Raw genomic sequence first — 23,826 nt, forward strand, 5'->3', positions numbered from 1 at the left:
TTTATTTGTCAAGAGTTCAAACAGTAAATGATAAAATTGTTTTGTGGCTTCATTCAATTTCAAGGGTGAAGTATCTTTCTATTTTACTTATCAAAGAGTTATACAATACAGAGCTCAGTGATGCATGATTTGTTTATTTTTACGCTGAATTTCATTTCAATATTTATTTTGGGAGAAAAATAAACTTTACAATAAAGATGATACAATTATTGTTCGACTACTAAGGCCACACGTATTTTTGCCTTATAACAGCAGTGTAGCGCTGCTGTGTTTTGGTTTGAAGGGTGTGGTGAGGGAGACTTACTTTTCTGATGCGTTCCAACTTAATCCTCAGGAGAAGTAACGGTGTAAGCGACTTCAGGTAGGACGCCAATCCTATCTGGGGTCAGTTACAGATATCCAAAAGCGGCAGTGATTTACCATGAGGTGGACTGCATGCTCGATAAAAAATAACATTAATAAGAGAACAATAATCTAATTATCAGCGTTACTTGCGTAAATTTCAATTCCTTTTATTTCAACTGATCATATTACTGCTTACTTACTTAATTCATAATCTAAATCTATCAGATAAATGCATGTTCGTTTGATACTTCTATATAATAAAAAGTCTAGACACTAATTATAAAAATAAAATCCGAACGCTCAAAAATATAGACTATGCTTATCTATCCCACAGCTTAGACGAAACCAACGACACCGTCATATGTTAATCCGTCAAGCCGTTTTGGCTATAGGGCATGCCAAAAGATAAGACATACGTTCGCCAAACATTACCCTCCGCGATTTTGTAAAAAGGTTTGTCCTGTGTAACTTCGAAGTTCCGCTTCTCCAAGCCCGGACGGTTTCGTCATATTAGAGAGTGGCCGATTGTCGACCATATTGGATCCTTTATCCAAACTTGTACATAATGTCGATTTGTGGAAGATTTTATGATAGTTGCTTAATCCAGACACGTTGTCTGCAACGGGCTGTGTGGCCATTAAAACAGCGGTTTGAAAAATCATAAGCGGAGCGTCAAATTTTGTGCCAAACATTTGGGCTACAACCTAAATCTAAATAATTGATGTACTTTTCAATAATTAATATGATCATCCTTATGTCTTTCAAAGTTCTACAATTAGTCCTGGTTAAAAAAACTTGGAACAAATGAAAATCAAATCAATTTCAGGCATTTTTGCGGGAATTTAAACATGCACCATTTTTTAAAATATACATTTAATATTTTTTCTTTCTAAAGATATAGGTAAGAAAATTGACAAATTATAAATCACTAGCAGAACCCCGCGGCTTCGCCCGCGTAAAAAAAATATGATATAACAGACAAATACTCGTAACTGTAATCGTAAATTTGTACCTTTAACAATTTTAACGATAAAATAGCATTAATATTTAATTAATAAAAGCTTTTTTTCTTCACTGTGTAACTAAATTGGTCAAGCTTTCTTCAGAAACATACACTAAAATTCTAATTAGTGGACTGTAATGAAACTTTCTTTAAAATATAAGTTTCATGTAGGATACAATAATTATTATTTACTCTATTCTATAGGAACCGTCCATGTTATATGTGGCCTTACATACAGTGGTTCTTTCCAGGGTAGCTGGCTGGGCGGTTAGAGCTCCCATTCTTGCTGCCCGCAAATCCTGAAGTCCCCCTTTAGTCTCGTACGACAGGCAGGGGATACTGTAGCCCTGTTCTAGCCCAAAATTTTAATCCAAGGTCTATGTGTCTATCACATAACCATCACTAATCCACGCATAACCACAACCATACCCCACGGCAGGACAAAATGTTGGCACGCAGTGTGTCCAAAGTAGTTGCGATGTACCTAATCAGTATACCAATATTACGCATTATCATATATGAAATTTGCACCCGTCCACGTTGTCGTGTATTTGTCTGAATAGACGTTATCTGAAATTTTACGTTTCTAACTTCGAACCTAAAAGATTCCCGTATATATACATATAACACTTCTTTTACCTCCTTAGTAGAATTTCAAAAACATTCCTATGTACATATGTATCAATAAATACTTTATCATCAAATTTCTGAAAGCTAATTCAACACCTGCGGTCGGCAAGCCGACACCCACGGGTGGTGTATGGCCCGCGACTTTTCCTTGTGGCCCGCGGGTCTGCGCGTTACTAATAATTTACCAAGTGCAAGTCCAACCCGCACCTTGAGCATTCCGTACAACTAAAATTTTTATTTACACATTTTGTGAAAATTTCAACTGTCTACCTCTAACGGTTTAAAAGTTAGTTGGAAATATATCGAATAGCAGTTTGTTGTATGGGGACCCCTTTTTGTTTTCAACTTTTTTATTTTTAGTATTTGTTGTTATAGCGGCCACCGTTATGCATCCTCTGTAAGAATTTCAAATGTCTATCTATTACGGTTTCAGAGATAGAGCCCTGTGACACACGGACAGACGGACAGACAGTGAAGTCTTAGTAATAGAGTTCCGTTTTTATCCTTTATGTACGGAACCCTAAAAAACCTTCGATGTGCACTTCAACACGCGTAATACATTCCCATGTTAAAAATATATGTTACGATGGCCCGTGGAATTTCACCCTACACTAAACCTCTCTGCACTCTGTTCTTTTTCCAGACACGCCAAAGGAAGTAACTTCAACAACGGTTTTTAAAGAATCTTCCTTTACTTATAGGTTTCTAAAGGTGGTAGAACCCTTTGTGGTTCGACTCCGGCGGCACCACCGCCACACCTACTTCTACCTAATAACAGCAGTGTTAGGCGCTGCTGTGTTCCGTTTTTAAGGGTGTGGTAAGGGAGACAGACTTTTCCGAGGCGTTCCAACTTAGTCCTCAGGGGTAGCGGCGCATCTGTGGCTGACCTCAGGTAGGAATATCTAATCCTATCTGGGGTTGATTACAGATGTCCATGGGCGGCAGTAGCCACTTACCATCAGGTGGACTGCATGCTCGTCTTCTACTTCTATAGTATAAAAAAAAATAGTACCCTAATGGTGGTTGATTGTTGAGTTGCTAAAATGCTGAAACAGATGTGTAAACAGAAAGGCATAATGCATACACCCTTCTATAGCAGTCTTAAGGGTTGATCTAAAAATCTAAAAAAAACTGTGACTCAGATGCTTCATTGATTGTAATGATAATTTTTCATAGTGGTCGCTCCCGCATTAACGGAGTTTGAAATAAAATTCCAACCCCCATTTAACGACCTTAAGGGATGATTTTCCAAAAATAATGGTATAGGTGTTTAATTATTTTCTATCGAAAACCCAAATACCGATTTTTATACAGTTTACATTAAAACTGGAGGACTTTCATACAAACTTACATCCCCTTTTTTACCCTCTTGAGGGTAGATTTTCCATAAATGGTGTTAAAAAGTTCTATTATTTCTAACAGGAAAACCAAATGCAAGTTTTTATAGTCCTTGCTTCCGAATTAACGGAGTTTGGAATAAAATTCCAACCCCCAATTAACGACCTTAAGGGATGATTTTCCAAAAAAAAATGAAATAAGTGTTTAATTATTTTCTATTGAAAACCCAAATACCGATTTTTATACAGTTTACTTCAAAACTGGTGGACTTTCATACAAACTTACAACCCCTATTTTACCCTCTTGAGGATAGATTTTCCATAAATGGTGTTAAAAAAGTTCTATTATTTCCAACAGGAAGCCAAATGCAAGTTTTTATAGTCCTTGCTTCCGAATTAACGGAGTTTGAAATAAAATTCCAACCCCCATTTAACGAACTTAAGGGATGATTTTTCAAAAACAATGAAATAGATGATTAATTATTTTCTATCGAAACCCAGATACCGATTTGTATACAGTTTACATCAAAACTGGGGGACTCTCATACAAACTTACAACCCTTATTTAACGCAAATGAGGGTTCATTTTCTAAACGGTAGAATTATAGTTCCACTGTATCTAACCAGTGAGCCAATGGCTAACTTACATAGTGCTGGCTTTCAAATTGGCAAATTTTAAAATAAGCTGTTAACCCTTATTTTACCAACTTAAGGGTTGATTTTCCAAAAATGGTGAAATAGGTATTTAATTATTTTTAATCGAAAACCTTAATACCGATTTTGATAGCGTTTACATCAAAACTGGGGGAATTCTATACAAACTTACAACCCTTATTTAACCCACATAGGGGTTGATTTTCCAAAAACGGTAGAACTAAAGTTATTTTATATCTAACCAGCAAAGCAATGGCTAACTTTCATAGTGCTGGCTTCCAAAATGGCAAAATTTAAAATAACCTGTCAACCCCTATTTAACCACCTTTAGGGTTGATTTTGGAAAAACCCTTAGATTAGATTTTTATTACTTTAAATCAGAAAGCTAAATACCAATTTTCATCTAGTTTGCTTTAAAACTGACGGACTTTCATATTAACTTCCAACCCCCATTTAACCCCCTTAACGGTGGAATATCAAAAAATCCGTTCTTAGCTGACCTCTACTCGGTGAAAAGAATATTCCTACCAAATTTCAAGTCTTTAGCTCTAATGGTTCCAGAGATATCGTGATGAGTGACTATATACGTGGAAATCTCTTATATATATATAGATAAGCGAAATAAACAACTTTGTTAAGTAAATGGCGTAGAAAAAGGATAGCAAAGGAAATAGAATAATTGTAATATAATTATATCTTGTAATGAAAAATTCTAGTTTCCTAAAACAAGACGAAATTACGTTAATTCTTTCTGATGTAGGTCTACATCGTCTTTAATCCATTTCTGGCCCACTACTACGCATGGGCCTTCTCTGACAATGAGATAATCAGATTTCAATCCACTGCACTGGCCAAGCGAATTTGTAGACCTAACTACAATTTTGATTGATATTAACTGCCAACTATAGGTATAGATTATTTACAAATAAACTTCGCAATCCCAAAAACATTAAAACTCATAAACAACACCCATACTATGAACAAATACGCTACCGCCTATGCGAATATCACAACCGCTGCTTCAGTGGCCCATCCAGTGACTCACGGAATAGAAAGTTGAGTGACGTCAGCGCGCCAGATGACAGGCGAACTCGATTACAGATGACCTGAGCTCATGCAATGTTTTAAGCCTGATAGAATCATGTTACTATGTGCCTATTCAAATATAATTATGTGCCTAAAATATATGGGTTTGTATAATATCTAACATAAGCAGTGAAAGAAAATATCAAGGCCTGAGTACTTACAATGTTTTAAGACTGATAGAATCACGTTACTATGGGCTTATCAAAATATAATTGCCTATGTGCCTTTTAAAATATATGTGCTTATTAGAAATGTGTTGTATAAACTGTGAAAGAAAATGTCATGGGCTGAGTACTTGCAAAGTTTTAAGACTGATAGAATCAAGTTAATCATGTTACTATAGGCTTATCAAAATATAATTACCTATGTGCCCTTTAAAATATATGTGCTTATTAGAAATGTGTTGTATAAACTGTGAAAGAAAATATCATGGCCTGAGCACTTGCAGTATTTTAAACCTGATAGAGTTATTTCTAAGTGTCTATTAAAATATATTAGGAATATCTCGCTTAAACGGCGAAAGAAAATATCGTGACTTGAGGACATTTTGAGTTGATAGAAATCTAGATACTCGTTAGAAATTAGTCTTACTTTTTATCATAGAATTCTATGTATTTATAAACATTTTGCTTAACAGGTGATTTTTTTTATTTTTTCTTCGCATTTACGAGTATACCCATAGTAGCTTTTACCCGTGGCTTCGTTCGGCCAGAGGTCGCTGGCATCGATTCGTGAGTGGCACAGTGGCATTATTATTTTTTATATATCCCTCGAGAACAGTACTTTTTCAGAATCAACGCTACCCTACCCTTTTCTGAACTACTCACAGCATGTGTACAAAACTTTATGACAATCAGTTATGTAGTTAAGGTGTGGTTCAACTCCGGCGGCACCACCGTCACACATATTTCTGCCTAGTAGTGTCAAAGTGCTGCTGTGTTCTGCTTTGAAGGGTGTAAGGGAGACATACTTTTCCGAGACTTTCCAGCTTAGTCCTCAAGGGTAGCGGCGTATCTGTTGTCGACCTCACGTAGGAATATCTCATCCTATCTGGGCTTGATTGCAGATGTCCATGGGCGGCAGTAGCCACTTACCATCAGGTGGACTGCGTGCTCATCAGCTAATCCTATATTATATAGGTATGAAATTGTAGTAAACAAAAAAAATTATGTACCTATAATATTAGTAAAGATATATAAAATATGACTAATCTTAGTCATTTTCAGGTGTTATTATCATTTTCCTTATGGCGTAATGATACATTATTGCAGTTCGGGGAATCTAACCTAACTTGTGTGTTAGGTAATTGTACCCATATGATGCGATGTAATATTTTACTGATAGATATTTTTTCTGTTACCCTACTATATAGGTAGAAACCTTCGCAGTGGCCTAATTGAAACTCTTCACCAGGGGATGTGAGAGGAGCGTAAATTGCTCGCCCCTACAGAGCCCGATAGAAGGGCATCGCGTTAGGAGGACTCCGGTTGTGTTCCGTTGGAGATCCCGGAGTTCTCCACCAAACGCTGAGGACGGCCACCGGGGGGGTTTTAGTGCGGTAAAAATCCCACATAACCCGGCGTCACTCCCATGGCGTCGGGTATCTTTTGAAGGTTTCCCCTCGTCAACAAAAAAAAGGCTATTACTGCTTGTACTTTAATTACCTATTATCATGGATACTTAATTAGCTATTATCATGGATAGGTTAACGCCTACCCTATAGGAAGTTAGCTTTCATATGGTAGTGGAACAGGGGCTCAATAAGTGATTTTCGGTTGACACAGCGGAATAAACATTAGAGCCAAGGCCTTTTCGAACGCATCTGGCGTGAAGGTATTGTGATATTTGTGACAGAAGTACCAAAAAACTATACTTTAATTCACCTTTTTGAGTAGGAAACCAGCTTGGATGTAGTTACTGCTAACCGTAAAAGCCTGTAGGTACAGTCATCGCCAAACTGCTAGTCCGCTCTGAAGTTGTTGCGAGCAGGTGTAGTCATACAATTTGCTATGGTGACGCGATTCATTTCTATATTCAGAGCGGATTAGCAGTTTGGCGCGGATTATAATTAGCTACAAATACCTACGATTAAAGTCCTACCTGAGGTCAGAGGTCCTACCTCTGTGATTCGACTTCGGCGGCACCACCGCCACACCTATTTCTGCCTAATAACAGCAGTGTTAAGCGCTACTGTGTTCTGGTTTGAAGAGTGTGGTAAAGACATAGGTACTTTTCCGAGGCATTCCAGCTTAGTCCTCAGGGGAGCTGCGCATCTTTGGGTTCAGGAATATTATTTTCTTGTTTAGAGTAGAGTAGTGTATTATTTTATTTAAACTTATCAGTTGATTACAGGTGTCCATGGGTGGCAGTAGCCACTTACTCCCAAGTCATCTGCATACTTGACTAATACACCTACATTATAAAAAAAAACAAAGCTCTGATTTTTCAAAGTTATGTGCATATTAAATGCTTGCAAAAGTCGTGAAGGTAAACATCATTTCTAAGTCATTAAGTCTAAGTATAAATTCTAAGAATATGCTCGTTATACCACCTTCGAAAATCTAGCTTTACAACAGCACACAGCTGTTGATTATTGCTGTGTTTTGGTTTGAAATTCCAACTTACTGTAAACATTTAACAACGCGTATAAAATTGAATTTAAATTGCAATCTATCATAGGTGTAAATTGTTATTAGGTTAAGGTGATCCTACTATTGCATACAAAGCTGTATAATTACATTTAAGTAACCACAAAACAGTATTTGACACCAATGAGAACTCCTAAACAAAGAGGCCGGTAAGGCAATAGTTTTGAAAACAAAGTAAAGCATGAGAAAATTTCGTAAAAACTACAAAACAAAAAATGACACTAAAATGCTAGTTTCTATGAAAGACTTGTTGGTAACTTTTAAATTAATTATTCATGACCATAATCGATATTATTTAATGAATGAATTAATAAATATCGTTTTACTATTCATTTTATTTACGTAAAAAAAAAACATATTTGCAATTGCGAAATTTAATCGTTACGGACATTTTCTAATTTGTTACATGTGGTGCCATCTCTTGTTGAGTAGCGAAAGGTGATTACAGTAGTTTAATAAATTAAAATATTCAAAATTTGTTACAAAACAAACCGATTAATTATTACCTAATTAATTTAAAGTCATAAATTTTGAATTAGAAATAAATCCATTTTTAAATATATTACACTTATCGTTTAAAAAAATTAACAAAATTTTAATGAATTTTGCAATATTGTTATTGAAATTTCTAACGCTGGTAACATCGCCTTATCATAATGATTAACTAATATGGAATTTAAAAAAACTATATAAAGCATAATCATCATAATTACGTAATATTTAACAACTTTTAATTTGAATCCATGTATCATAATCCATGTATGTATATATGTCTTAATTATAATAAATAATACTTAAGATAGTGCAAGCAAAAAGGATATTGCGTGAAACGGAAAGCAACATCATTCAGTTCCTGAACGAACAAAGTGGCGCCGTGAGCGTCAGTTACTCAGTTGGCGATACTGTTTGATTGCTCAATAGCCTGAATATTGTAGCGAGATTTGTCATCCGTGCGTATTTAGATAAAATTTACGACTTTGCGTCGAAAACTTCCCGCGTAGGAATCCTGAATAAACGTCCTGTTACGGCGCGTGTGTTTTGTGAAACAGGCACCCCCTGTGTTGTGTAAAATTGTGATAACTGTATGGTGTGTTCAAAACAAAATTTGAATTCAAGATGAATAATTTCACAAGAACGCCGAAAACTACGCCTATTACCGATGATTATGATATCTCGAATACTGTACTCGGCCTTGGCATCAACGGAAAGGTGAGTCTTTAGAGAATTTGTGTTTAAAAATCCGTTTAAAAAGTTAAGTATTTTTGTTTACATGTATGACGTAAAGGACAAAATTAGCTTCCGCGGGACATTTTTTATCTATTGTGACGATGTGTAGATTACGGCGGTATGTCGCGAATTCAATGTCGTTAAGGCAATTTTAAGAAAAAAAAGAGGCGGTTTTTTTTTCAATACGTAATATGTGTTTTTTTAGGTATGTAAAGTGCGTAATTGTTTATCGTTGAGTCATACGCACGAATTGGCCTAAGAATGTGTGTAATGACTAAAAATATTACAAAACATCGCGTTAATTTTCGTCACTACCGCTTATTTGGATAAGATCCACGAAACAGGGGACCGAAAGATAACTAGAACTTCATTAAGGATTTTAGTGCGAAAAATGTACAAACTTTCGTTTATATTCTACGATTATTAAGTTTCGATGTTTTTGTCAAGTCAAATGTAAGGGAAATTACTGAAGCTAGATTTTTTATTACTTAAGCTATGTAAAAACAAACACCTTACTGCTAAAAAATAATTGATAAGGGCAGTATAGCCAGTCTAAATTAAGACAATTCCAAGAACACCTCATTTGTTAAGTCGACTTGTTTGAGCTTTAGGGCTTGCCAAAGAATGAAACATACATACACTCTAAAACAGGTAACAAGCAATGTATCATTAATATATTTTACATGAATATGTTATACATTAACACATTTGAAGGGGGTGGTAAGCACATTTGAAGTTCCAGCTTAGTCCTCAGGAGTAATGCCGCATCTGTAGCCGACCTCAGGTAGGAATATCTAATCCTATCTGCGGTTGACAGGCCTAATCCAATCTGGGGTTAATTACAGATGACCATGGGCGGCAGTAGCCACTTACCACCAGATGGACTGCATTCTCGTCTGCTTCTATATTATAAAATAAAGAAATACAAAAAACATTAATATTAATGCTGATAAAATTACTAATGAGCTTACATAATGAATCAATCAATTTGTTACTATAAATACATGCATTTCATAAAATTTATAAAAAACCAATATGCTTAATTTCAATGATAACAAACATTACATTTAACGATCTACGCCAATGACAGTGCAAACATTGTTACTAAAATACCCGCTGATAATGATAACATCACAATATCATAATTATCTGTTATCATTACACTCGACCAGCTTTCAACGGTGATTCTACAGCGCAATGATAATAAATATGTGTGCACATTTATCACAAATCTATTTAAGGTTATTCATATTGATGGTTGACAGGAAATTCTGACTAAATGACATTGTGTAAACTTTATTGGAGACTCATTTAATAAAATAAACTGATCCAATTGTTGGTTACAAATAATGATAAAAAAATATTTATGTCTCCAAGACAGCATTTCAAAATCTTACTTATTTTGTGCAATAGATGGTTGGCCTTATTTAAATATGTAGTAATATACTTAAACCTGTAATATCTATTTAATTAAAGTTTTATTTATATTTTAACAACTGCTATGGACATCTGTGACCAACCTTAGATTCAAGATTGAAGTCCTACCTAAGATCGGCTTAAGATATGTTACTAGCCCCAAAGGCTCGTTTAGAATGTTTCAATTAACATTCTCTCTCTTACCGTACCCTGTAAACTAGAACTCAGTTGCGTTACACTGCTGTTACAGGACAAAAATGGGTGTGGGGTGGTGCCGCTGGAATTAAATCACAATGAGTTTTATTTATTTATTCACTCAAAACTTACATCTAACATTACAGGCCAACCTAATGCGTTAGAGTAGTGAAATTAATTAAAATATTGATAATCATACTAAATATTAATTGTTAATAAATACAAATTACATCCAAAATTCGAATTAGTCAAAAAAAAAACCTTAAACATCAAATATATTAAAGTAAACAATAGTGCAAGAATAATAATAATGTAAAAATCCAATAAAATGTCAATCTATAATATCAATACTAGAAAAATAAATCAAATGAATGTCAATAATTAATTAATTGTCAAAATTACAATAACATAATACATAATAACACATAAATTAATACACATGTCATGTCATAAATTAATACACAAAGACATGTCAAGGAGAATAGGAGTTGTACCACTAAAACTAAAATATTAATTTCTTAACAATTTGTTATATTTATAAATCCTCCATACAGGCCAGATGGAAATTACTGTATGTTATATAATAAGTGTTGCATTATTAATGATTTTTATGTTAAGACCTTTTAAATGCATACATACTGAGAATAACTGAGCATTAAATGTAGTTTTATCATTCATAATTTATAACTGACTAGTTATTGCCCGCGGCTTCGCCCGCGTTTAAAAGAAAATAATATGACATACTAACATACATAAAACTGAAAATTCATACCTTCAACTTTGCTAAAGATCGTGATTAAATACTTGATTAAATGCATAATTTACAATTCAATCCTTACTAATATCGATTAAAATAATAGTTTTTTTGTCCAAAATATCGATCTTAGATCGCCATCCCTAGTTCCTGTGGGATTTCCAGGATAAAAACTATCCTATGTCCTTTCTCGGGTCTCAGACTATCTTTGTACAAAATTTCATTAAAAACGGTTCAGTTGTTTAGGCGTGAAGAAGAGACAACCAGACAGACAGACAGAGTTACTTTCGGATTTATAATATTAGTAAGGATAAGGAAGTAAGGATTTTATACATGAAGGTGGTTGAACGCTCTGTGGTAAGACTCCAGTGGCACCACCACCACACCTATATCTGCCTAATAATTGCAGTGTTAAAAACTGCTGTGTTCTGGTTTGAAGGGTGTGGTAAGGCAACATACTAAGCCGAGGCATACCCGAGGCTTTCCAATTTCCGATTTCCGAGCCTTATATTATAAAAAGAAGACTTAATGTGTGGTTTAGTGTGATTGAAGGATGTAGTGAGGATTCATACATATCTGATGTGTTTCAACTTAGTCCTCAAGGGTAACACAATTGTGGCTAACCTCAGGTAGAACGCTAACTTAATCTGGGGTTGATTAAAGTCGATGGGCAGTAGCCACTTACCATCAGGTAATATATGCATTTTTAATTTGGTGAAAATCTGTAAAGCTGTTTCGGAGGAGTACGGTAACTAACACTGTGACATGAGAATTTTATATATAAGATTAAAAAATCAATATACAACAAAGAAGCAAAGTTAATACAAATTGTATATGTGTAAACAGCCTATTAATATTCCTACAATATTATTATTCAAATTTGGTATGACGACATTGCACCTACAATACACTATATATATACGTTGTTTAGTACAACCTGTAATGTTTTCCTTAACTTGGTGATGACATTTACTTACCTATTCAGTAAGCGACAATAGTATTTATTTTAATGCTTACTCTCCGTACCGTAAATAGTTTAATACTTATAGTTTTTTTTTTATAATATATGAGTAGCAGACGAGCATGCAGTCCACCTGATGGTAAGTGGCTACTGCCGCCCATGGAAATCTTTAATCAACCCCAGATAGGATTAGGTATTTCTACCTGCGGTCGGCCACAGATGCGCTGCTACCCCTGAGGACTAAGCTGGAACGCCTCGGAAAAGTCTGTCTCCCTTACCACACCCTTCAAACCGGAACACAGCAGCGCCTAACACTGCTGTTATTAGGTAGAAATAGGTGTGGCGGTGGTGCCGCCGGTGTCGAACCACAAAAGGTTCTACCACCTTCAGTAGTTTACCACCTTTATAGTTTAAAACTTAGTTAAAAAATCGTAAATCGATGCTAATGAGAATGGAACATAGTTATTAAAATCGTGTATTTATTGATTTCAAAATTTAAAATTAATCGAACCGTAGAAAATGAGTAAAACTCGAGCTCAAACATTGTAACATACATACCGGTCAAGCTAATAAAAGTGTGGTAGAATAGTACATTACAATACGAGGACGAAAAATTTTTTTCTGACAAGTGTGAGTTTGCAGGCCGAGCCGCAGGCGAGGACTGCAATCACACGAGTCAGAAAAACATTTTTCGTCCGCGTGTTGTATAAAATTTTATATTACGGGGTCGGAAATGGGGGTTTTGCGCACGCGAAGCGTGCGTAAAACGTCAATTTACGCACGCCGTGATATAAAGATAGATTTTGTTTCAAAGAAATATTAGAATATGCAACCTATTTCAATAGTTTACCTATTTCTGTCATAACAGCAGTGTTAAGCGCTGTTGTGTTCTGGTTTGAAGGGTATGGCATATATAAGGGACATACTCATCTGTTATTTATCACTATATCACTAAGAATAAAAGTTTCTGCAAAACTTTATGGTGCCGATTTTTATCTGTCGGTTTTTGTAGCTATACACTCATAAGTTTTCCCAAATGTGCCGGTATACAAATAATTTCAAACCAATCTACTTTGACACACAGTCAAACATATACAAAATGTGCTTACGACCTGCCTGGCAGCAGTCATCATGCTGTTCTCATGTGCAAAAGGTTACTAGTTCAATCCCCAGCCAGACAGACATTTGAATTTAATTTGACAATAATTTGTATATCCGTTCTGGGTCTGAGTGTTTGTGTATTCGTCTTTGTGTGTGTCCATGACACCCATGATACTCGTACATGCAATCCTAATGTGAGGCTATGAAGGTAGGAAGCATTTTGTTTTTCATTATAATGTTTGCGAGGCTTTGTCTTTTTTATCCAACCTCACTACATAACATTTACTCTGGTTAAACCACTGAACGTAATCTGTTAAACAAGGATACATAAACGAGAATGAAGTGTTTATCACTGATTACAAAATAATTCTGTGAAATAAAGATATGCTCATAACAATATGTAAAATCCCATATTTATCTTAATTTTACCGACTTTATCTTAAATTGGTTTTAACCGAAATAGACTAGACTTGTCTAAAGTTGTGTGGTTAATAGTTAAGTTGATTACAGAGTTAATAACTTTTTTATAATATAGGAGTTGCAGACGAGCATGCAGTCCACTTGATAGTAAGTGGCTATAGCCGCCCATGGACATCTGTAATCAACCCTAGATAAGATTACATTCCTACCTGAGGTCGGCCACCTGAGGCTGGAGTGCCTCGGAAAAGTATGTCTCCTTTACCACGCCTTTTAAGCTAGAACACAGTAGCGCTACTGTAACCACTGCTGTAAGGCAGAAATAGATGTGACTGTGGTGCCACCGGTGCCACCACCTTCAAAAATCTTCACAAAAATTTATACGTACACAGTATAATTACTAATACTTAGTACCTATATAAATAATTAATTATGATTAACAACCTTCTTCTAATGAGGTAACCGCTATGGAACTACTATCGTGTAGTTACGAAATTATTGGCCATTGCAGAGATTAAAGGGCGTTCTAATTAACGTTATTGCAAGGTACTGGAATTCATTGTGTAATATCGTTGTGGAAGATATGACACGTTTTATTGTATAGAAAGAATAGTTATTGCCCGCGGCTTCGCCCGCGTTTAAAAGAAAATATTTAAATAATTTAAAGAATTTAAAAGATAATAATATGACATACTAACATACATAAAACTGAAAATTCGTACCTTCATTGGAATGACAGTGGCGCCATCTGGCGAAAATTGGTCGTACCAACTCTGAAACCTTTTGGGCTCATGGACAACAACTTTGCTAAAGATCATCATTTGATCAAATGCATAGTTTACGATTCAATCCTTACTAATATCGATTAAAATAATCGATTTTTTGGCTCCAAAAGATCGATTCTCCGGTTAATCGACCTTAGATGGCCATCCCTAGTTCCCGTGATTTCCGGGATAAAAACTATCCTATGTCCTTTCTCGGGTCTCAGACTATCTTTGTACAAAATTTCATTAAAATCGGTTCAGTGGTTTAGGCGTAAAGAAAAGACAACCAGACAGACAGACAGACAGAGTTACTTTCGGATTTATAATATTAGTAAGGATAAGGATTTAGTATGAGTTTTGAGGAGGAACGGTGGAGAATGTTTTTCAAGCGTATGTTCGTATGTTTTTTGATACGGCCCACACAACTGGGAACGGCTTGACGGATTTTACCATATGACTTGTCGTTGGATTAATCTAAATTTTGGGAGTAACATAGGCTACAATTTTGTGTAGTCGGAATTTTTACTACGCTTTTATTAGCTTTGGTTGTATCTATCTATGTATGTATGTGTGTAACGGAATCTTTTACCTCGATTTTTACCCACTTTGAACTGTCCGATTAATTAAAAAATTTTGAACAGTTATCAAGAACTGTTGACAATACACGATTTTAATAGTTTTATCCCAATCTCCTCATCGGGATCGTCAGGAATCAGGATTAACGATTTTCCTTATGCGATTTTAGCGTGGTTTTTAAACTATAATGTTATTGTATAAAAGGATTTAGTATGAAATTTACTTGACTGTAGAAGATAATGTTTTTAAAGCGTACAATTTACTGTATAAATGTATTTACTGTGATTTATACCCGACTATGACAGTAATAGCCTAGTGGTTAAGAAACTCGGCCTCTTTATCGAGGGGTCCAAGGTTCAAATCCCAGGTACCTCTGATTTTTTAAAGTTATGTGCGTATTAGAAATTCATTATCACTTGCTTAAACGGTGAAGGAAAACATCGTGAGGAATCCTGGATACCTAAGAGATTTATAAAAAAAAGAATCTCAAAGGTATGTGAAGTCCACCAATAAGCACTTGGTCAGCGCGGTGGATTATGACCTAATGCTTCTCATTCTGATGAGACCCGTGCCCAGCAGTGGGAAATTAAAAAAAAATACAAAAAACAAATGTTTAGCGCTGACATTACGAAAGGATGGTCAAAATCGGTACATCCGTTTCCAAATAAAAAAAAAAACGAAAAATTGTTCAAATCATGTAAAAAGCACTCAATTTTATTAATTTGCGTGGTTGCTCAAACATTTATTTCGAGATGTATCGAATTCTTTTGAAATCGCTTCACTAAAGACTAAATGTCATGACGACCTTGTTAATGCGTTTAGTGCCAAAATACGTTCCGATTAATTGGGTATCGGCTTTGTTTGATTGTTTTAAATGTATATTGTATTGTTTTACTGAACATATGCTTATTTTAAACGATAAGGTGCGACACTAAGCGTGCCTTCAGAATTACAACGTTTTACTTTTAACTGCAAAAAATCGTCTAGTTTGACGGTTTTTTGCAATTGCAATTTTAATTGCTTATGTACCAAAAAATACTTTAACCAGTACTTAATTGTTTTTACAAAAAAAACCGACTACACAAAAGTACAACTTAATACACCCACTGTTTAGACGAATCCAACTACACCTCATATGGTACAATCCGTCAAGCCGTTTGGGCTGTAGCGAGCCAAAGAATGAGAGCTACATACATACACTTTATAAACATTACCCTCCGCAAAACGGATAAAAAGTGCTAAATTATCTAATGCTGACTTTCGTGTAATTATCGTGTTGGGGGTATCTCCAATGAAAGACTTGAATCCAGCTAGTTATTTTTAATTAATTCCAAGACCTCCACAACATCGTCCTTGACATCTGCCGTTTCCCGCCATAATCCCCTTTTGTTTTTTTTTAAAATCACGAATACAGATTCAAAAAGAGTTGTTTATGAATCAATTCTGAAATAAATGAGCTTAGAATTTGAATTTGAAAAGTTTTGAAAATTGAAAATTCTTTTACTATCGCGTGTAAAATTTCCCGTGAAAGTGTAATAATGAAATTCTACTAGTATTGATTCACAAATATTTATCGTCTGAAATGCAATAAGACTGAGTCATATATCGAAGTTTACGATTTCTTTGAATATATATTGGAAATTGTAAAATCCAGACTGTCTTTATTACTCTTTATCATAGATAACTTAATTACATAGTGACCGACTTACAGGAGGCGCCTATCTTAGTTTTATTGTTGGTTATAGATGTTCTTGGGCGACAATGATCATCATGTGGATTGCAAGTACGTTTGAGAGTTAAATCTTCAACTTAGGGATCCGAGGTTCGAATCCTAGGCACTAATCTGTGCGATATTAATAATTTTATCCCATTCTCCTCATCAGGATCGTCAAGAATCAGGGTTAATGATTTTCCTTGGGCGATTTTAGCGCGGTTTTTAGTTTTTAAACTATAATTATTACTGGGAGGTATGTGAGTAATTAATAGTATCACTAGCTTAAGGTCGAAGCAATGAAAACTTACTGAGAAAACCTATTCTCCTGAGAGTTAAAACACTCAATTAAACTCAATTTACTCTTGATCAGCGCGGTAGCCTAAAACATTCTTACTTTAAGAGGAGACCTGTATTCACCAGTAGGACAGTATTTTTATACTCACTTACTACTATACGATACTACAAATAATATTACGGATGTTTATTACTTATTTCCGTTCACAAAGTACGTATTCGTATCACGATGACGTCTATTTGTCACGAGAACGGTAAATGACCGTTCCCAGCTGATTGTGCCGAATGTCTACGATAACGAGGTGAATCATCGGTATTTTACAGTATTATGAACTGAGTCTTAGGCATGCCGGATTTGAGAAATAGGGCTGTCAGCTATATTGAAGGGTGTAGTAATGGAGACATACTTATTTGGGATATTCCAGCTTATTCCTCATGGGGTAAAGCATCTGTGGCCGATCTTAGGTATTTTGGGGTTAATTATCTGTAATTTAGTCCATGGAAGAGGTCCTAATCTCAGGTCCAAGGTTCAGATCCCAAGGATATAACTCGGATTTTTTAAAGTTATGTGCGTATTATTATTATTATTATTATATAGGAATAGCACACGAGCATACAGTCCACCTGATGGTAAGTGGCTACTGCCGCCCATGGACATCTGTAATCAACCCCAGATAGGATTAGATATTCCTACCTGAGGTCGGCCACAGATGCGCCTCTACCCCTGAGGACTAAGCTGGAACGCCTCGGAAAAGTCTGTCTCCCTTACCACACCCTTCAAGGGTTCTACCACCTTCCATTTATGTGCGTATTAGAAATTAATTATCGCATTTGCCCATGGCGGTGGCCTATGGCCCAACAGTGGGCTAATAACGGGTTGACGATGAGGCGGTCCAGCTCAGTCATTAGAGACAGCAACGCATCTGAGGCCAACCTCAGCTAGAACTTTTAATCCTTTGTTTTTCATTACACGAATAATTTTTTTCACCCCTTCTTCTCCATAACAAAACACCTTCCGAAGCTTGGTATATTGTTGTTCAAAAACAGTTTTATATGAATCAATTTTGAATAAATGAGATTTGAATTTGAGTTCATCGCGTTCAAACTGACAGAGCGGGGAATTGTTTTATTATATTTATAGATGTTACTCATAACGTAATGTACGTGAAGGTGCGCCACCGCGTGTACAATAAATGCTCAGTTGTGTATCACGTGACAATGATAGCGTCGAATGATAATATATGATAATGTGGCTTAGACTAGCGTTAACCACAAATTTCGCATACGTAGAATAACGTGGCTATATTTACGGAAAAGCGGTGATAGCTTCGTGGTTGATACTCGGCCTCTCGATCGAGGGGTCCGATCCGAGGTTCAAATCCCAGGCACTTCAGATTTTTCAGTCATGTGTGTATTAGAAATTAATTATCACTTGCTTTAACGGTGATGGAAAACATCGTGAGGAAACTTGCACACTTAAGAAATATATAAAAAAACTCAAATGTGAAGTCTACTAACACACTCGTCCAGCGCGGGGGACTATGGCCTGATCCTTCTCATTCTGAAAGGAGACCCGTGCCCAGCAGTGGGGCAGTAATGGGTTGATGACGAAATCAGGGGTAGCGCCGCATGTGTGGCCGAACTCCGGTAGGAGTCTTATTTGAAGTTGATTACAAGTGTACAAGGGCGGCAGTATCCACTTTCCATCAGGTGGACTTATACTCGTCTGTTATTATAAAAAAAACGTAGGTATACTTCATTGCTACTTTAGTTTTACCAAAAAAAAAAGTGAAAGACACGATGAAATTACTAAATGTGCAGTATTTCATGATGTGTTTATAAATGTGAAATAAAACAGACTTATCGTGAATCGATGAGTGTATTTTATCTTGTATTGTTGATAGAAGATCTTGTTTAGTCTTAGTCATACTTGTGTATATCAGGCGCCGTTTCAAAGAAAGGAAAATCCATGTTTTCAAGGAACAATAATATGTTTTGAATGGAACACACTGGTGTTATTGTTCTCAGACTAAAAAATATAGATAGCCTCTAGGAAAAATTGGTGCATAATCCTTAGGATTTTGTTGAAAAAAAAAATCAGTGATAGAATAACAGAATCTGTTCAAACCCGAAGCACGCACTTCGGAATTTTCAAAATGTTTAATCAATCACTCATGACTTGCTATAACGGTGAAGGAATACATTGCGTAACTTATATAACTGAGAATAATAAAAAAATCAGTTCCCAGCAGGAGAACAATAATGACTTGACAATGCATCAAAATTTTCATTTTCAAATTTATATCGTTTGTAAGAAAATGTTGTAGAAAAATATGAAAAGTTTAGATTCTCAACGAAATCTAGTACGGCGTACAAAGTAAAACGTTCAAGACAATTTTTTGTATGTTGTTGTCTTAATTTTTTGTTCTGTGTTCCATGCCATTTTATTTAAGTGGCTACTATTCCTTACAACTTTGTCCCTGGCCGTTCCCAAGCAAATTGTAATAGAATTTATACAGGTCATGGCTCACATACCATCTAAGGTCATGTAGACGCTAGATTGAGGCTCTCAGTACTTCAAAAGTGAAATGAAACACTCCCCTTTGCCACGAATGTGCTCTGAATACAATAGACTCTCTGCACTTATTAACGAAATTGATATATTCCACGACTCAGGCGCAAGCCTGAGAAAAAAGCTTACCGCACATTTCTGCAAATAAACTACAGAACAATACTTTATATTAGTTATTTAGTCTATAAACTTTATACTATATTTATACTTTATATTATGATCGTCTATATTTAGCATTAACAAAGATGTACGCACCTGTAACTGGCATGCATACCAGTCTACGTGTTTAGAATAAGTTTGTATAATATATATTGTATGTAATGCTGTTGGTGTGTCTTTAATAAATAAATAAATAAATAAATAATTTGCGATAGTGTTTTTAGGGTTCCGTAACCAAAGGGTAAAAACGGAACTCTATTACTAAGCCTCCGCTGTCTGTCCGTCTGTCACAAGGCTCTATGTCCTGAACCGTAATAGTTATACCGTTACAGAGTTCGTATAATGGTGGCTGCTATAACAAGATATACTAAGAATAAAAGAGTAGATAATAAACGGGCGTCGCCATACAAGAAACCGCTATTTTTCGACATTTTTCGCTTTATCTATTATACCATAAATCAGGTAGCACGTCTGCTTAATCGTTAGGGTAACGAATGAAGTGCAATTTTTCACAGTTAAAATTTTCATATCATTTATCATAGCAGACAGAATTGAATGCGCAATGCATAAATACTAAAAATAAAAATTAATTAACTTTTGTGTTACGGAACCCTCCGGGTGCGAATTCGACTCACACTTAGCCAATTATTAAGTAGCTACACTTCCTTGCAACTTTGTACTAACCAAGATGTCCCTGGCCGTTCCCGGGCATATTGTAATAGAATGTATATGGGTCATGGCTCACATAACAGCAAGGTTATGTACACGTTAGGTTGAGGTCATGACCTCGGTAAAGATGTAAAATAAATTGGGTTCCGAGATCTGGTATATAATATAGGAGTAGCAAACGAGCATGCAGTCCACCGAGGTAAGTTACTGCCGTATGGTGATCTAAAAGCAATCCTAGATAAGGTTAGAGTGCTACTTGAGGTCGGCATATGACTACTGAGAAGTAAAGGCCTTATTAGACCACCCAATTTTGAGGGACCCTAACCCAAACTAAGAGTGGTGTAATAAGACTTAGGGAGTTAGTGTCCCTATTTAGGGCGATCGGATCATCCCGATCTGCCTAGCTCCCTAAGCGCCCTGCAGATTGGGTAGTGTAATAACGTTTAGGGCGGTTAGGGAGCTCAGTTGCTTTTGCTTTTGTATGTAAGGTGTCACCAAACTCAACAAGTGTTCAAATTGTTCTGCACCTACTCTGAGATAATTCCTTAAATCTCCCGGTTCAAGCACGCTAAGTATTTGCATATTTGAAAGCTTTTCACGTAACCGCAAATACTCTTTCACCCAGATCTTTCTCTTCTTTCTTTTTTTAATATTTGTTATTGCGAGCACGGTTGTCACTGCTACAGCAACTTGAAGTTTCGATACTGACGACGGCATAATGTAAAATGCGACAATACGTTTATCTCTCTAGACATTCGCGGATAAACTGAGTTAGGGCCTAATTTGCAGAGAAGTGTAATAAGCGCCGCACTAATTAGCCGATTCATTGCGATGTCAAATTTTCAAACTTCTAGCTGTGGCGTTGAACAAAAATACCGTGACACTGCTGCCGTGCCAAGCGCCATACGATTAAATGACACGGCTCCTGTGTCTTCAGCCATGCGGAAAAGAAACCAGTGTTTTAGTCATTTTTACGTGATTCTAAGCCTAAAAACTCGTAGTTTACATTCGAAATCTAACGTGGACGGCAAGGAGCGTTGTTTCAAGTGTTAAAAAGGGGCAAAATAAGTGTATTTTTGGAAATGGAGGGTAAGTTGCTTTTTTAATACAGGTGTGCTAAACCTTTAGGTCTAAAAAAATTGTTTTGATTTTTCTCGTAACAAATTTCAAGTATTTTAAACTATGCAAATGAAAATTTACCAAGTTTGATTAAGTAGTTATTAGATATTGTCATGTAATGTAATAATAACACCGGTCTACAGAATTTTTGAGCATGGGTTATACATACGTTATTTTTATTCCTTTTATACCTAGAAATAAGAAAAAGAACAGAAAATAGTTCTGAATTTACTTTTATGTGTACAAATTGGAAAATTCAAATCAATGAAAATATAGGGTCTTCTAACAAGGACTTCCGAACTTTGAAAGGTGATAACGGTCATCTTACTGAAGCAACATCTGCCAAATTAGTTTTAATTTATTCAGTTTGTTTTGCCAAATTACCATGGACGTTTATAGCATTCAACAACATGAACAAATAATAAAATTATTGTATCAAAAAGCTATTCTGTTCGGGCAACGCGTGCTACAATCGTCCGTTACCGCGTGGTCGCCATAATCGTCCTACCGAGAGGACTATTCGCAATCTGGTGGATAAATTAAAGTCTACTGGGTCATTAAATGATTGACTAACATCCGTATATCAACAAAACGGAAGATCTGCCGAAAACATCGCCGCTGTCCGTGAGAGTGTGCACTAGAATCTGAGACAGTCGATTTCCCGTCGCCCATAAGAACTCTGCCTTTTGCAGACCATAACCATAAAAGCCGTGCGAACAATTGAACGATGTTATATTCTACACATAATGGCAGCAATAAGTCCTTCAAACGAATAAAAAAGATCGATAATATATCACACACAATTTGTTTTATATAATTTTAAACATAGGAAACGCTCAATAATACATGAAAAATGGACACAGTTGATTTATTAAAAGATACACAAACATCAATTAATGATACATTCTTATAATAGAAATTTTAAATAGAATGCAAGTACTTATTAATCAACACTAAACAGTCGTTGGTAGATCCGGATAATATGTTTTCTTTGATTTTTTATCATGCACAAAAAAAATTTAAAAAATTGTTGACCTATGTAATCAAACTTAAGTAGTCAGTTACAATTATTATTGTCAGTATAAAATAACATTTTGCTAAATTCTGCCATTATATTCTGGTTATCTATTGTCTATTTATTGTTTAAGAATTACGGCGTAAGCGTAAATACATTCCCGAGACAGAAATTGAAACTCAATTCGACTATGATGACGAAATGTTTGAAAAGAATTCGCAAACATATTTAGAGGACTGGGAACACTCAGAACACTGGAAATCTATACAAAAGGATAGTTCTACGTGCATAGATAAAGTGATGGTAGACAAAGCAACGTGCATAGAAAAAGAGATGATGGATAGAGCAACGTGCATAGAAAAAGTGATGGTAGACAAAGCTACGTGCGTAGAAAACAATATGGTAGACAGTGCAAAGTGCATAGAAAAAAATAAGGATGATAAGTGTCAGGACCCAACTGTATTGGATATCCATGGGTGTAAATATTTTGGCCAGTTAGTTTCAAATGAATTACTGCGCTTCAAACCATGCGACAGAAATATAAAGATGCAGAAAATTTTAGATATAATAAGAGAACAATTTTAATATTTAACAAATCTTAGGTAGTATAGAGAGTAGGTAAGAGTTAAATAAAACCAGGTTTTAAATTAATTGATATATTAATAAAAATGTTACATAAGCTTATTCGATTCACTTAGAGCGGAATATCTAAAAAAATGATACGATTTTACGAAATATACATATGTATATCAATCTTTTTTTCGTTTAGTGTATGCTACTTGCATATGTTATCTAATACCGTAAAAATAACATATCCAACGTTTTAATAAATTTTAATCCCGCTGAATGTGAAGCGAATCGGAAGACCTTAATGTCAATATATGGCATCAGTTTTAAGTTTAGAGCCTAGCATTTAACGTAGTGCAATTTTTATAAATCTTCATCAATCATTTTAGAGACCACCTGAAACAATCAACCATGCAGATGCATCCATATTTTTCGCCGCGAGTGTATTTAGAGTAGTAATAGTGGTCCACTGAATTTAAACGAGGTAAAATGCCGAGGCGAGCAATCAAGTTTTAAAAATTGAATTTGTAAAAAAGTTTTTAAAGTCGATTTGCAGTTTGTGTTATAGAGAATTTCAATATTTGTGAAATTCTCTGAAACAAT

At 35.4% G+C, this 23,826-nt stretch overlaps 1 protein-coding gene across 1 annotated transcript in view; it reads left to right on the forward strand.

Moving 5' to 3' along the window:
- The first annotated feature begins 8,575 nt into the window (after positions 1-8,575).
- Positions 8,576-23,826, forward strand: part of MAPk-Ak2 (MAP kinase-activated protein kinase 2) — a 42,875-nt gene continuing 27,624 nt past the window's right edge. The window contains exon 1 of the mRNA XM_073092474.1: positions 8,576-8,912. Within this exon, the coding sequence (XP_072948575.1) occupies positions 8,820-8,912 (93 nt within the window). The 5' untranslated portion in view covers positions 8,576-8,819. The remainder of the gene's footprint in view (positions 8,913-23,826) is intronic.

Source organism: Epargyreus clarus, unplaced genomic scaffold (assembly GCF_041222505.1).
Source record: "Epargyreus clarus isolate Ecla_fem2 unplaced genomic scaffold, WU_Ecla_fem_2.2 ptg000036l, whole genome shotgun sequence".
NCBI lineage: Eukaryota > Metazoa > Arthropoda > Insecta > Lepidoptera > Hesperiidae > Epargyreus > Epargyreus clarus.